Source organism: Solanum stenotomum, unplaced genomic scaffold, assembly GCF_019186545.1.
Source record: "Solanum stenotomum isolate F172 unplaced genomic scaffold, ASM1918654v1 scaffold24438, whole genome shotgun sequence".
Lineage (NCBI taxonomy): Eukaryota > Viridiplantae > Streptophyta > Magnoliopsida > Solanales > Solanaceae > Solanum > Solanum stenotomum.
The window spans coordinates 81588-97487 of record NW_026028018.1 but is presented as its reverse complement, the minus strand read 5'-3'; the positions used below and the strand labels follow the sequence as shown (position 1 = coordinate 97487).

The 15900-nt window shown below is 34.6% G+C and overlaps 3 protein-coding genes across 4 annotated transcripts; all 3 read right to left on the bottom strand.

Moving 5' to 3' along the window:
- Positions 1 to 210: 210 nt before the first annotated feature.
- On the bottom strand, positions 211 to 1982 carry LOC125851331 (CASP-like protein 4A4). The gene is made up of 3 exons (XM_049531114.1): positions 1554 to 1982; positions 1278 to 1413; positions 211 to 1090 (listed from the first exon to the last, which is right to left on the bottom strand). The coding sequence occupies exons 1-3, from the start codon at positions 1853 to 1855 to the stop codon at positions 905 to 907; spliced, it is 624 nt and encodes a 207-aa protein (XP_049387071.1). The 5' UTR covers positions 1856 to 1982; the 3' UTR covers positions 211 to 904.
- Positions 1983 to 2164: 182 nt separating this feature from the next.
- LOC125851330 (bifunctional UDP-glucose 4-epimerase and UDP-xylose 4-epimerase 1-like) lies at positions 2165 to 5359 on the bottom strand. Its single transcript, XM_049531113.1, has 9 exons — positions 4870 to 5359; positions 4423 to 4472; positions 4177 to 4312; positions 3775 to 3876; positions 3432 to 3659; positions 3063 to 3144; positions 2825 to 2907; positions 2621 to 2712; positions 2165 to 2510 (listed from the first exon to the last, which is right to left on the bottom strand). The coding sequence occupies exons 1-9, from the start codon at positions 5065 to 5067 to the stop codon at positions 2426 to 2428; spliced, it is 1056 nt and encodes a 351-aa protein (XP_049387070.1). The 5' UTR covers positions 5068 to 5359; the 3' UTR covers positions 2165 to 2425.
- A 2337-nt stretch (positions 5360 to 7696) lies between these two features.
- LOC125851335 (transcription factor MYB3R-2-like) lies at positions 7697 to 15413 on the bottom strand. 2 transcript variants are annotated; one of them, XM_049531118.1, is made up of 10 exons: positions 15286 to 15413; positions 13723 to 13866; positions 13534 to 13600; positions 13121 to 13178; positions 12816 to 12910; positions 12610 to 12713; positions 11796 to 11924; positions 9353 to 10550; positions 8267 to 8319; positions 7697 to 8166 (listed from the first exon to the last, which is right to left on the bottom strand). In XM_049531118.1, the coding sequence occupies exons 2-8, from the start codon at positions 13836 to 13838 to the stop codon at positions 9359 to 9361; spliced, it is 1761 nt and encodes a 586-aa protein (XP_049387075.1). In that variant the 5' UTR covers positions 13839 to 13866; positions 15286 to 15413; the 3' UTR covers positions 7697 to 8166; positions 8267 to 8319; positions 9353 to 9358. The 2 variants fall into 2 exon arrangements, with proteins under 2 accessions (XP_049387075.1, XP_049387074.1); XM_049531117.1 differs by having other exon boundaries at positions 15238 to 15388.
- Positions 15414 to 15900: the final 487 nt, after the last annotated feature.

Below are 15900 nucleotides of genomic sequence, written 5' to 3'. Positions count from 1 at the left end.
AGCTTTCCCTCTCCATCCAGGCTTGTGAATTTTCTGAGGGAAATCTTGTCATTATAGAAGATTAAACTGCATAGCACTTGCTTCTGTCAAATTTTTACAAGACAAATCACCAAAGACAACTGAAATTTGTTTACTAATGGTGAGAGCTGAAATGTTGTTGCTAGCCATTAACATGCGAATTCAGATGAGATTTTGCCTTCTAAAGAATATCTGATGGTATGGTGAACGAGTTGCTTCAGCTTCTACTTATTTGGAATCATATATGTAAGCCATCTGAGACAAATGTTATTCAAGATTTGTCTTTAGTTGTAAAGTACTATGTGAATTGATGTTCTAATGCTGAATAGGAGACAACTGTAGGTTTTTAACTGAACCTACTTCTTTGTTCATCAAGGAAGGTTGAGTATTTTGGTTATATGGAATCGCTAGCGTCTTATAGTATTTATAATTTTATTCACGACGCAGAGAAGGGAATACTCCTGTTCAATTATTATCTTCATGGCATAAGTGGAAGCAGTATAACATTTTCTGTAGAAAGAGAATTGTAAGTTTTTGTTACTTTGAAGCAAGGAAGTACAAACTAGTTTGATACTACTTATACTGTTCATTCACCATGACGGTGGCACTACAATTAATAGTGCATATGCATATTTTCTACCAAATTTTTTTCTCTTCTTTGCTATAAACTTCTGAAACCCTCTTCTTGTTGTTATCAACTTCTACCAGACCATTAGTGTAGTAGAGGATATTTGGTATATGCCACCCAATTGCTACTTGTGATGCTTCAAGCAGATCAAAACTTCTTGACGGAAACAAAAAGGAGAGAATAAATCATGTCCCATTTTACACTACGGTTGCTTTGTCAATCCTGGAGTTGAAGGCTGCACGTTCGATTCACAGTTCATCACCATATGATCCTTTTGCACAGCTTGTAGCCTGATAAGAGTGCAGACACCGCAAGGACCATGAAAGCAGTAAATGACATGCAAACAGCAAGAATAGCTGCCTTCCAGAGAGGGGTTTGGCTATCCATCTGTTGAATGACTGGTATAGTTACTGAAGAAGAGGACACGAGAAGGTAACCTGTCAACTGTAAAACATTCTGCTTATGAGAATTCGTTGTTTTGAAAGATTTATCTTGCTACTAGTTTTAACTAAAGGTAGGGATGCAACCATTTTATCATTTTATGGTCGTAGTTACATGTGAGACAGTGAGCCAGCTTCCTTAAGGTTTTGGACTCGGAAGTAATCTCTAGCTAATTGAAGTTAGTAAATACCTGATCGAGTATGAAACTGAGATAGTCAGAGGTCATATCGGAGATCAAGACACCTCTATAAGCGATGTCACAAACTCTCTTGAAGAGTTGAAAGGCTGAGTAGATAAAAACTAGTATACTTACTGTGAAGCAGTACCTGCAGTAGTGTAAAAACAGCTCTCAAAACCATAGGACTGAATGTTGTCTTAGTTTAAATCCTAAAATCCTATACTATCAGAAGTCCTTGCAAGGGTTCTTGGAGACAACAAAAAAAATAAGCTTGGTGTTGATTCTTACGTCAATTGTGAGTTATCATAGAATTTGGAAATCGTTCCTTGTTTTGTCCTTGTTGGTGATGGTACAGCTAGTGAAAGAGCAGAGATGAAGGAGAACAAGAGTGCCAGTGATCTTAAGGCAAGATCATATGCATATATAGAAGGCCTTGATCTCAACCTTGTCGATGCCACTGAGAACGAATATGGTGATGGTGTTGGCAAAGGTGGTTGTGTAGCTGTTGAGTGTGGAGTTAATGAAGGAGAAGGAGAAGCACCAGGTATCATTCTCTGAGCAATCACCATCACATTACCTTCTTCTTTCATAGTTCTCTCCTTTTTCCAACTGTTAGCAAATGATTTTACTCAAAAGAACAATTTGACCAATAGCAGGAAAGAACCAAGTCTGGGATTCTTTTGCAGCAAATTTGCATATTTTACACAGAGATAACTAACTAGCTGGTATTAAGTCTTGTCCAAAGGACAGAATAGTTGGTTAACCACTACTAAATTAAATGTAAGTAGGTGAAAAAAGTCAACTATTATGAGCCAAAAGATATGTTTGAGTCAATTATAAACCATAACTTCATCAACAATGAAGTATAGAATTGCACACCTTCAATAGCATAATAGACTTAGATCATTTACTCTTTTTGAATGAATTACAGTCAGTAAAGAAATTTGGTTGAAGGGATCATAATAGGAGGAACATTCAAGTTCCCATAAAACCATTAAGGGAAAACAACAACAGGATTTAGTAGTACATAACCATCAACAACTATTATTGATGAACACTTTTGTCCTTGGATACATCTATGTTTGCATAAAACGTAAAGTACTAGGATGTTGACTACAGTTTTGTCCTCCAAGTGCTACTTGTATTATTATTTTAACACATCAAGGCTTTGATTGGTAACCCCAGGGATTTTGGCTTGCCCATTTCCACTGGTCCCTGCACATCTCATTTATACCATATTTTGCCCTGAAATGAAAGAGTTATGCAAGAAGATTAGCCTTAACAGGGGGAGGTGAGGCTGCTCGGCGCAAGCATTAGTTGATCTAAGGATAGAAAAATAACCATTTACTACTTACTTCCAACCGAGCTCCTTCTCAGCTTTTTCAGTAGATGCATAAACAGCAGTGGCATCTCCTGGTCTTCTTGGACACATTTTAAGCGGGATTTTCTGGAACAAAAAAAAAATATTAGTACAACATATGATGAGCTTGTTGCTTTGTTCAAATAATTCACATTCTCCAAGGTATGGTTTAGCATGTTAGCGTGTTTCGTTAAGAGACCTTTCCAGACGCTCTTTCAAAGGCAGCAACCATCTCTAGGACAGATTTGCCTTTTCCAGTACCCAAATTGTAGGCAACACAACCTAATGCAAACCATCAAGGAGAAGAACAAATGTCACAAGATGTTACCTTCAACAGCAAAATATGAAATGTCAAAATCATTCAAAAGGGTATCATTAGCTCGAACAAATGTAAAAAGAATTCAGATCTAAACTTTGCTTTGAAAAGGATTACTTACCTATATGATTCTGCCTTAGAAGTCTCTGAAGTGCAACAACATGACCGTCCGCTAAATCCATAACATGGATATAATCTCGTATCTAGTGAGAAATAGATTAAAAATCATTTATTAGTTAAGTACAGAAACAAAATATGTTAAAGGTGATTCATGCCATGAATATATTTGGATATTCTACTATATTTCTGTCTTTTCTCTTCATTGTAAGTAGTTCAATAAGTTGTTCCAGCTGGTAAGTTTTGCTCACACTTCATTTTCTGTTTCTTTCGTATGAACTCTAGTCAGATGGTTATGTTGAGTCGTTCAATATCTTTTTTCTCCTCGTACAAAGAAGATACAGTCACAAAGAATCAGCCAAACATAACCTACCGCGGTACCATCAGGTGTAGGGTAGTCGTTGCCATATACATTCAACTCTGGCAATCTACCAACAGCGACTTGCTGAATGTAAGGCATAAGATTGTTGGGAATGCCCTTTGGATCTTCCCCGAGTTTGCCACTTTCATGAGCTCCTACTGGGTTGAAATACCTCAACAGTATGATATTCCATTCTTGATCTGCCTTCTGGATATCCAGAGCAATATCTTCAAGAAATAGCTAATTAAATAGAACGAAACACAGGTTTAGTTACATACTTTACAGAATGAGATAGAATCAAATGATCAATCTTTAATCACTACAAAATTAAGATACAATTATTAACAATACAAACCTTTGTTCGACCATAAGGATTCATAGCCTTCAATTCAAAATCCTCCACACAGGGAACCTTTTCAGGCTGACCATAAACTGTCGCAGATGATGAAAAAACCAACTGCAATTTAACATTCACATTAAAAAGTTATCAACCTGACGAACTGACTCAATACCCTCCTACGAATTCCAAATATGCCACATCCTGAGCAATTGAACCCCCTTTCGCCCCCTAGCTACGCCCCATGTTCTTGAGGCTAAATGAGTTCTTGAAAGAAGCTCATATTTACTGTTTTCCTTCAAACTCTACCAAAACTATAAGTACAGGGTAGCAACAATCATCAACATAACAGATTCCAACTTGCCTTGAATGCATAGCATATTTCACTATATGAAACCAAAATTATATCGAAAGACGTACCTTCTTACAATTATACTTGGCCATGACTGAATACAAAGTTATTGATCCAATCAGATTGTTCTCAAAGTAAAGAAAGGGCTGAACAACACTCTCTCCAACAGCCTTAAGTCCAGCAAAATGGACCACAGCAGCAAACCTTTTTCAATATATATTACAAAACAATGAATATCAAGACACACCATAGAAATGCATTCAAAGGAAATAATAACAGCTGGAGATAATTTGAAAACAAGAAAATTTTCATACTCTTTCTTAGAAAATAGCTTCTCCAAGTCATCTTTGTTTCTAATATCACCCTGCCACCAAGAAGCAACAAAGGTAAAATCCCAAATAAGGTGAAAAAACACAATTCTAGTATTGTGAATTTATCAGCATTCATTGCACAAACCAAAACTAGGATTAAAAAGACCTAGTTGTACAATCACAGAGCTATCAAGATTCCTATAAAATAAAATAAAGATTACTTTTTTAAGAAAATGATAACAACATGATACAGGGTAGCAATGAAAAACACACACACACACAAAAAGCTAATGATGGAGCCTTAAACATTCAATGACTACAAAATGTAAATTGAGCTAAAATTGAACATATCAAGCTCATTTTTTCACATTTTTGCCCCCATTTTGTGGTTTTAGAAAAAGGGTGTTTGTTGGCTTTGATCAAAATCAAAGATTGAAAAAAAGATCATACCAAATGGAATTCAAGATTCTGTGAAAGTTGAGGACCAACTAATTCTCTGACTCTATCAACAGCTTCTTCCACAGAATTATGAAAGTTATCAATGATGGTAACTTTGAATCCTTCATTCAGTAACTGCACCACAGTGTGTGTTCCAATGAAACCAGCTCCTCCAGTAACCAAAATATTTTCTTGACACTGAACACCCATTTCATAAAACACAAAAAAGATTCAATCTTTATCCTTTCAAGAACCAATTTTTATGGAAAATGAGAAAAAAATGGGTTCTTTCTTTTAGTTGTAGAAGATACGTGAAGAAAAAGGGATGATATAAGAGAAAAAGTTTTGAGCAAATCAAGACTCTTCTTGAAAAAAAGTAGATAAGCAACGATGTTAAATAAGGAAAAAAATTGGAAAAATTATGAGGAGGGGTTAAAGGGGGTGGGGTGGGTGGGGTTTCTTGGGAGAAGATTGGGATGAAAAGAGAATTTTATGGAAGTTTAGGATCCTAATTATGGCTGCATGAGTTTTGTGTGTGTGGGGTGAGGGGGCGATAATTAATTATTGATTTAACAATTTTATAATGATTTAGAATCTTTTATAATTAAGTTAGGATTCTGTTGTAATCTCAATGATTTACTATTTATGCATATATTTTATCTTCTCCGAATTTTACTGAGTTTATGTTTGTTGTTGTATATTGTAACAATTTGAATTTTTTATTAATGGATTAATTGATAACTCTATTGTAGTTATTAAATAACAGTCTTATTCGATGAAACGTGCTTTCATGTTCTCCATGTTTACTCAATATAGTATTATTAATTATGTTAGCTAATTGTAAAAAAAAATCTTCATTTGTTGTAGTTTGAAAATTTGTTGGTAATACACTGATGCTTGCCTATTGTAAAAATTAAAAATTGATTAATTGATTTTTAATATATAATTATTTTGTATTTTAATAAATTTGATAACCTTTAAAATCAAATTGATCGATAAGAATGTACTATTATGTACAAATTTTGTATGTACTATGTTATGTACAAATTTTGTATGAAGTAATGTTTTAAATGATAAATGTTGGGAGTCACTCCATATATAACTTGTTTTTGGGAAAGTAATCTTTTGAATGTTTTAGGACAAATCTTCAAAGATTAAAGTCTTCTATTACATTCCATAATAATATAATATATATTATAGTAATATGTATATTATATTGAGTATGGCTTACCAAGTAAATAATACTTATGTTGTTACTCGACAAATAGTCAAATAAGGATTTGGTGAATATGTATGTTATTATGAACATATATATATAATATTCCCAGATATCACTTACTAAAAACTTCTTGTTCTTAAATTTTATAATGATTTTTAATGTATTCTTTGTATTTGTTTACATTTTAGACTGTTTAGATATGGTTATTAGTTTTTTCGAAAAATTATAAGAGATCATTGAACTATACTCCTTGCATTGTGGGTAATGTTTGGTAATCATTCATTTGCATACAGTGTTTATAGTAAGGCAGTAAGTGAAATGATATGTGTTGGCATGTAGGCTTTTAACATTTAATTGTGGTTAATTGATGTATTGTTATACCTTATTCAATCACTTAATAAAAATATGGAATGTGAATAAGTATATTAAGAAATTTATTAAATAATTATAGATATTTAACTATATATTCAATTATTATTAAATATTAGTAACTTGAAATTATTAATTAATTTTCTCAAATTAAGTTTCACATGAGTCATCAACATGAATTTATATAGAGAGCAATTGTGTCCATCCGTTTCAACTAGGTAATCATGACCATTAAAGTCTACCGACTTCTCTTCATGTATTCACATACAACTAAGGCACTATGCTAAACCTCATATTATCACTCTGTCATTTTCATATTTTTTTTTACCAAATCATTTCCTCAATCAATCTAAAATTCTCTACAAGATCATAAAATCCTCGTTTTGAGCTTAAAATGCCACATCATTAAAAATATCTTTACACTTTATATGTAACTTTTTTCCTTTTTCTCAACTAGTACATTGAATTTTGTTCGCACACTCAAATATTATCACCTCTCACCATATGGCAATGGGTATGTGATTTTGTAATACACAAAAGCTTTATAGTCCAATTTGATAAAACTAAAGCTTTTTTTGAGTCATTTTCAACGTCAAGGCTGACGTGGAATTCTTATCTAAGAGATTTCGATTTCCAAGAATTCTTTTCCTAACTGAAAATCTGGTACAGATAGCTCAGTTTGTCAAAAAATAACAAAAGTGAAAATAAAATATTTTTCTTGTTTGCCATTTTGCATTTTATAATCAAACCGTACATCAGATAGGATAAAAACCAATATCAATTTAACATTAATATAGGAATAATAATTCTAATCTTATCATAAAGAAAAAAGCGTTCAATAAAGAAAAAGGGAGTACTATTATAGGATATATTATTAGTTAAATGATTGATAGACAAAGCAATAATTGGTTCTTATCATTTTATCCTAAAACTTTTTTTTAAGAGATAGCTAAGGATGCAAAATACAATTCTGTTATTTGGAGAAAATGATGGTCTACCAAAAATGCTGATGCTATACGTCCATATCCTAAAACCACTATGAACTTATAGTTCAAAATACAATTCTGTTATTTGGAGAAAATGATGGTCTACCAAAAATGCTGACGCTATACGTCCATATCCTAAAATCACTATGAACTTATAGTTCACAAATCAGGATGTAAGCCGCACTTTGGATACATCAAGCTCGATTGAGAAGGGCAATGACTATGAGAATCAATCCCCGACCTCCATTATGAAATACAACCTAATGTACTAATCAAGCTGAGAGTAGATTTTGAAACTTACCAAACTACTAGTTACTACAATTAACTTTCACCTTATTTATCAATGGCATGGAACAAGACACCACTAGGAACACATTTTTTGAACAACATAAAATGCCACAAAAACTGCAGGCAATTGAATTAAATGCATATTTACACAACCAATCCTTTCCTTCAGCTAGACTTCTGAAATAGGACAGGGAAACAGTTTTTCAGAGTACATCCACACAGAAATGTGCGACTCCCAAAACAAGAATCTTACCCTAACAAGTTTACATGTTTGTCATATAGTTTATACCTTCCGCGATATTTTCTCATTAAGCTTTCATCTCCAACTAATTCTTCAGTCAAGTGTCTCGGCCTATGTCATTGCTTCACTGGTCTTTGTTACCTCGATAATTGACACGCGTTGAGAGTTCTTTGATTGATTCATTATTTAGTATGATTTGACTGACTCTGCAATTTGGAATTGATCAATTGATATATGATACACCAGTACAAATTTGAGTACTAGCAATAATTGTGAAACAACTGCGAGAAGATAGTAAAAATTTACCTGCTTGTAATCTAAAACAAAAGCTTCCCCAGACAAATCCTCTATAGCTCATCCTAAAATCAAAAAGAAGAGAATTATGACAGAAATAATACAAATATAATCTGAAGTAGAATGCAGGATTAGATCAAAACTAGTTCAGATGGAGTACAGATTAACATTTAGGCGGAAACATGTGACATCGCTCTTTGCAGAATGGTCACATATTACCATAAACATTAACACATCCATGCACATACAACTTCACTCCTTCTGCCATAAAGTATTATCTGTTTTGCAAATAAGGATATGCAAAAATAATCTAATAGGAGATAGGCAATGAATATACCATTTTGTTCAACAATATACCATAAGGTCATCTTCAGATCAGTTTTAAGTCGTCAAAACCTGCAGGCTCACGGGTTCTTTGAGACAAACAAGCTAGAAGCTTGACGAGTTCACTTGTTTTATACATTGATTTTACTTAAAACAAGGGTCAAACATCAATTTGAAGTTGCTTTCTATTCTAGTCGTCCAAAACAAGGAGCCTAAGAATCACTGGATAAGGTTCGCAAATAACTGAAACATAGGTCACCTTGCTATGTTCGAAAATGCCAAACATAATTTGGAAGGGTAACTGCTCAAAATATACTACTACTCTGGTCCAAAATAAACGTCTTTTTAGCCAAATCAATTTGGTCCATACAAGTGTTGCTCTAGAAAACCAAGAAGGCATTAATTTTATTTTTCAAATCTACCCTAACTTCCAATAAATGATCTTAAAAAGTTCGGAGTAGAGATGGAAGGTAATGTGATGAGAAATTACCCTTTATGATTAGTGCTAATAATAATTTTCTTAAAGGTAACAACATTTATTTTAGACTGGGGAGAGTAACAAATGCGGAAAGCAATACAATTATACACATCCATAAATATGTGGTTAGGCTAAGATCTTTCTTAGACTTGTCAGATCAGTTGCTCTTTTTAACTGGAACTAGAGCAATAAAGATGCTCATGTAGAGTTCAAGCTCTCAAATAATAAAAAACGTCTAACTGGGCAGGAAAAAGCTGAAATAAAGGAAAAACTAAAACCGAAAATACATCACTTACCTGTTTTTATGGTGTTAACATTGTATTAGCACCAAGAGTAAGTCCACAAGGTGGAACTGCAGAAACTGGTGTGCAAGATCTAGAGGAACCCCATTCCATATCAAAGGCATATTCCAACCGTCTTCCAAGGGATTTTCCAGAAACTGATCTTTTACATCCAGAAATCCTGTCCTTCAGGTTTGAGGAGTTTTCCCTGTCAGGTACACTCTCGAGAAAATGCATGGGTGTGGTACTGCCTGTGCAACTAGAATGCCCAGAAGCTTCTGCAATTCTTGAAGTCTTCTTTCTTATGATTGAAGGAGTTTTTGTGTAGCTCATTGCAGAGTTCCTTAACACAGATTCTGGACTGCTACCATTAGCAGAGACTGTTAACTTAAGACTAGGAGGTGTAGAGCAAAGTGGATGGCCATGATGTTGCCCGATAAAGTTGTCTTTACTAAGGTTTTCATCCATTGAAGAAATCATCAAGTCCTTTACTTTTGGTGGTTCATAATACAAGCGGCCAGGCTGATTGAGAGCCAAAGAAGATTGTGTATCATATGTTTTGTTCTTCTTGTTACCGTGGGAAACCTCGGTGAAGGCAGCCAATGACAAACTCAAGAAATCATGGTCAGGATCATTAACAGCGTCGTACCTAGACCTTTTGGGAGATTCATACATACTCCCAAAAGAAGTAGGACGAACAGCCTCAAATTGAGAACTACTCCATCTGGTGTTGTGTGATGGATCTAAAGGAACATTTAAAGAAGAGTCCAACAGAGGATATGATATTTTAGTGAGACTTAAAGTGGATTGGCATTGTTTATCTGTCTCCCCAATTGGAAGAATTTCTGCCTTGCCAAATTGTATTCCACCAAATCGCTTTATCAGATCCCTCGCCTTCTGTTCTGATGATTTACAGGCTCCAAATGAAGAAGTACCCTTATGCAAACCATTTTGAGGAGAATTAGCAGATCCAATTCTCAAATCAGTTGAGCAAGCATCAGCAGCATTACCTACTCCTGTCTGCTCGCTCAAAAAGACTGTTTCTGCATTATGAGCCTGTGCTGGATGCTTCTTGATTTCCAGATTTTTCTTGTGAGTTGAGAAGTCCGGAGATCCCTCACTTTTGATATCCGGCACTAACCTACTTAGTAAATTCAAGTTCAATCTTTTCTTCAGAGTGGAATTCCAATGATTTTTAATTGCATTATCAGTCCTAAGAGAGCGCCAAAAGGAAAAATAGATCAGAAAGGAGAACTAATCAAAGATACGTGCCTATGATACTTGAGCAAAAATCAATCAAACAGAATGCATCAAGCGTAGGCAAAAAAATCATTTTAGAGTAATCATGATAAATTAGAAACTGGACTTGATAGATACAAATTGACACATGTACCTGCAGCTATTAGCACAAAAGAATGCCAATCCTCTGAATTAAACAGGGTGCACATTGAGTCCTTAAAAGTACAGTTACGAAACCTAGAATATCCAGGCTTCTGCGGAAAGAAGCTATCATACTATTACTACCTCTGTCCCCATTTGGTTCTCCTAACTTGCTTGCCGAGGGTCAATCTGACTAAAAAATAAAACTTAGCTTATTACTACAAGTTGAAAATTGTTGAAGAGTTCCACATTGGGTGAAAAAGGGATGGGTGGTCTCCTTATATGGTCTTGGGAAATCCTCCACACATGAGCTAGCTTTTGGGGTTGAGTTAGGCCCAAGATTCATTTTCTTTACCTAGTGATACCAGAACTCATCCCAATTCTTGTTTCCCGATGTCGGGCCCCTATTTAAATTGCCCACACTCTAGATGTTCCGTCCTGGGCATGACATAGAGTGTTTAAGAGCCCCATATAGAATGAAAAAGAGATGGCTGATCTTCATATATGGTCTTGGGAAATCCTCCCCTCTTGAGCTAGATATTGGGGTGGAGTTAGGCCCAAAATGATGCTTTCAACTTTTTTTCCATTTCAAATTGACAAAATAAAATATTAAGAGAGTTCCAGACATGGATAGTTTTGAACCTCAAGAAGTAAAAGAAGAAACCATATTGGGAGAAAATGATTTAGAAGTCTAGATGGAAGTGAAACTGGAGAATAAGATAAGGAGAAGTAAAAGTAAAGAGAAAGCTGCATATGCCTTCACTGCCTTCATTATAAAAATTATCTACTTATCTCCCTTGAACAAACTCGAGTAGTGTCCAAGATTTTGATACACTCTGTAAGCAATGTACCAAGGAATCCTAAAAATCAAAAGGTTGTGTTTGATATGGCATACAAGTTATACCACACTATTACTAATGCTGACTTTTCAGAATCATGCACTCCACATGATCTGCCATTGGTATGAGAGGGTGATAGATATTACAAATTACTTGATCTACATTTTTACGAATGCCCAAAGAATCTCTAAATCAGACACACTGATCTACATAATAGAAGAATAGATTTTTTAGAATACCTTCCGGGCAGAAACCTCGCAATTTTAGCCCACTTGTTTCCGTATAATTGGTGATAGTGGCATAGGACCAATTCTTCCTGTTCAGTCCAGGCATCTTTTGTTATTGTTGGGTCAAGATGATTGTGCCATCTGTGACATTCATGGACGATCTCACAACGTTAGTGAACATAGCAGACTGAAACAACTATAATAACTTGCAATTAATCAACCAATGTCACTTCCTTTTTTCAGGAACAGAATATAGAAATGTGGATCTCCTTTTAGGCTTTAACTGCAAAATCCAACAAATGATTCACCAGTAAATCGCAGTAACCAAATATTTAGCTGGCTCCCAGTTTTCATGCTTTTTCTTATTCATTTACAAAAGAAAAATCTGCCTATGTGCAAAACATAGCCAGTCTGAATCCTTATAAAGAAGGGTTGTGCCTCAAATTATGGATTTTTCATATAGCCAACCCCTACTACGAATTGGGGCATTAGTTGATTGATTAATTGCTTTGAAAAGACGCACACAACATCAAGCAATAGATAACAGGAAATACAATGCTCCTATAAACGAGCAGGACCTACACAGGACAGAAAATCCAGTAGGGCAAAGTGAAAATAAGACAAAAAGATAAGATTCCTGCAAAACACAAGAGAAAAGTGAGACAAAATGAGTTCTCAAGGCAAGGAATAACTCTGTAAGCAACATAACTACAGATGTTCCAGGAAGCCTTTTGAAAAGTTCTGGGTTTATGATCATGTAAATTAGTTGGAGGTATAAATACAAGCTGTGGCATAGCAACAGATTTAGGCGGAGTTAGAAACTGACCTTTCCCGACACTGCTTGCCAATGCGACCAGGCAAAGAATTTGCAATAGCGGACCACTTCTTACAGCCATGTTTCTCAACTAACTCAATAATCAGGTCGTCCTCCTGAAATTCCAAATGGAACAAAACAGTTGTTTTTAATAATCAAAGTCTTGATAATTGGGATATAACTCGTAGAAAAGCAATGGTTGTAGAACTGTTTAATACCTCCTTTGTCCAAGGACCCTTTACAAGCTCAGGATTCAGAACCTTCTGCCAGCGATGCAAGCACTGCACATCAGTCCTTCCATTCAAGCACTCAGCTATAGAACAAAAGAGAACACAATAAAACCACACAAAATGTTCAGCAGACAAATTTTGCTCATAGATACAACAGTATAAGTTACTCCATGAAACAGCCAGGTATTCAAAAGATGGAAACCAAGTCATAATGTGACTTGGAGCAAAAAGTAAAAGTTTTTGTGGTTAACCTAGCTGAAAGGTATAGAGCAAGACAGAATAAATGGTTTTACCAATTTTTTTCCAGTTTCTTCCTTTGAACCGTTCCACCACTTCAGTCAATAGATTGTCCTGTGAAAGAAATAAAGATGTCAGAAATTTCTAGATCAAAGGAAATGAGCCTATGGAAATAGTAAAAGTGAGTAAATTAAACTGGAATTATGACTAACAAAATCTATCTTTATCCTTTCCTTTGCTCAATTATACATCCTAAGCATCCACATGCATCAGAAGCCAAAAGGAAAAAGGACATGACAACTCAGACAGATAATTCTATAAGTACCTAATTATCAAGGAGACACACTCTAATCACAAGGTTATAAAAACCATCATACATGTATGAAGAAAGATTCAATGGAGAACTAATGCACTTGAAATCAAACCACATAATAGGTACAACAAGAGCTCCAGCGACTAGCCTTATTACCTCTTCTTCTGTCCAGCCTGCCTGAGAAGAACGCTTAGTTGGACCTGAGCTCCTTCGACAACTGGAACTGAAATAGGATTAAACAATTGAAGTGAAAACTAAAATTGCATCAATCAGCCATCTTTTTCAAAGACCTTATTTGAGGCCCAACTGTTCAAAGACAGAAAAAAATCAAAGGTTTCAGCTAACCCAGGCTCGGAGGAGCATCTTGGAGTGCTAGCCTCATAACTGCTATCAGAGAGAGATGAACAAGAAATGAATCCACCAATGTCCAGAGTTGGAGCTTCCTCTTTAACTTGTATCATGATCTTGCGGCCAAAGAATATCCTTAAACTGCAAAACAATTACGACGAGGAAGAAGTAAGAACAAATGCTTGAACGCACAAGCTAATTAAGGAAAACGAGAACAGTTACAGAAATTAAAATCCACATTTCGCTCTATTCACACCAGTAAACATGTTGGGCCCAACAATCAGTATAATGCTATACTAGCTGTCAACTTATAACCCTCTTCTTTTATCTAGACTTGGAAGTGGCAAGAGCTATTAGTTACACCAAATAAGAAAATAGAATTTCTTTTTCAAACAGATCATAAGAAGATTCTGACAAGAAAACAAGCATATATCCTCAATCCTAAATGTTCATGGCACCCAAACAAAGGTGTGGAAAGATTTTCCAATAATCCAGCAATACAATGAAATATCTCACAGCTCAGCAAGAGAAGGATAATGCACATGTGTGTGCTCCTCAGCATAATCAATCAATCAACTACACCTCGACCCCAAACTAGCAAAGATCTTCTATCAAGATCATTTGTAACCAACCACTCAAGCTCAACCCCAATATAAATCAATTTGTGCATATCATTTTTGTGTAGTGGCCAAACAAATCTACTTCATATATTTCAATTTCATGCTTATCCCTAAAGTACCTCCTCAAGAACTAATAAAACACACAAAAATCCAACTTTTAAACAAACAAAAAACTCAAAATTCAACACAAAGATCAGAACTTTAAACTAGCATTTTGTCAGCAATCAAACATTATCAGATTTTCCAAACGAAGAGAATTATCACCTTAATAAAAAACACCAACAAGCAAAAAAGACTATTATTTTCCCCAAAAAATAGCTTCAAAACATACAATAATGAACAAGACGCCGTGAAATGCAGATAAACACTTGAATTGCTTCGAAATAGTCAAATAAACAGGGGATGGATACAAAAACAAATTTATAAAACACATAAAAATGCACCTAAAATCCAGATACATATATAGCTAATCAGAGTAGTCAAATTAAATGAACTGTTTCAGTGAACTACACCTCAACCCCAAACCAGTACAGATCCGCTATATAAATCATTCCTATCCACTCAAACTCACTCATTCCAATACAAATCAATTTTCGTACATCTTCCCGTTCCATAGATGCGCCCAAACACAAAACACACAAAAAAAATCCCCTTTTTTACATCTCTTAACCAAAAAAATATCAAAATTCACCACAAATATCAAAACTTTACACTAACATTCCATCAATCAATCGAACAGGATCAAAATTTCACAACAAACAGATTCACACCTGACGAACCAACAAAAAACGCAAAATCCAAAATAAAACAGCTTGGAAACATACAACGATGAACAAAACAGCTTGAATTGCTTCGAATTCGTAAAATAAACATTAAAATCAGAAAAATGTACCTAAATTGTAGAGAGAGAAAGAGAGTAGTATAATTGAATGTAACTGACCGTTTTTGAGTGAAGTTAGGGTTTAAAGATATTAATTTTTAGAGAGAGAAAGAGAGAGTAGCGGGAAACTGAAGAATATTCCGAAGAGAAACTGACGGATTTGTTGGATTTGAAAATATACATACGAAGAAAGTAGTGTGTTATAGAAGGAAGACATTCAAGCGGTGGGGTTGGGGAAGGACTCCTTTTATATTTACTCTGATTTCTAGCTCCGCCCCTTGGTGGAGTTATAATTTATCTCGAGATAATATATTCTTCAACTAAATGAATCGTAAGAAGCTAATATGTTTTCTTGAAACTTATTAGAATTAGTATAATCTCATTTATTGTTTATTGATAATGTAGTAGGTATTATTTTTATTTAAAAATACATGGATAAAAAGTAAACGGATTTTATATATATATATATATATATAAATTGTTTTTGTTAGTAACGGATTTAAAAGTTGTTGATATGAGTTACGGTTTAAAGATAAAAACGTTACTGATAATAATGACTTTATTGAATTCAGTCACATATGGATGGTCGTATTTTGCAAATTTGGGATTCTTCTGCGTGGTTAACAATTCACGTGTTTTGTAAAACGTTTAATGTTAACAAATGCAAATTTGAAA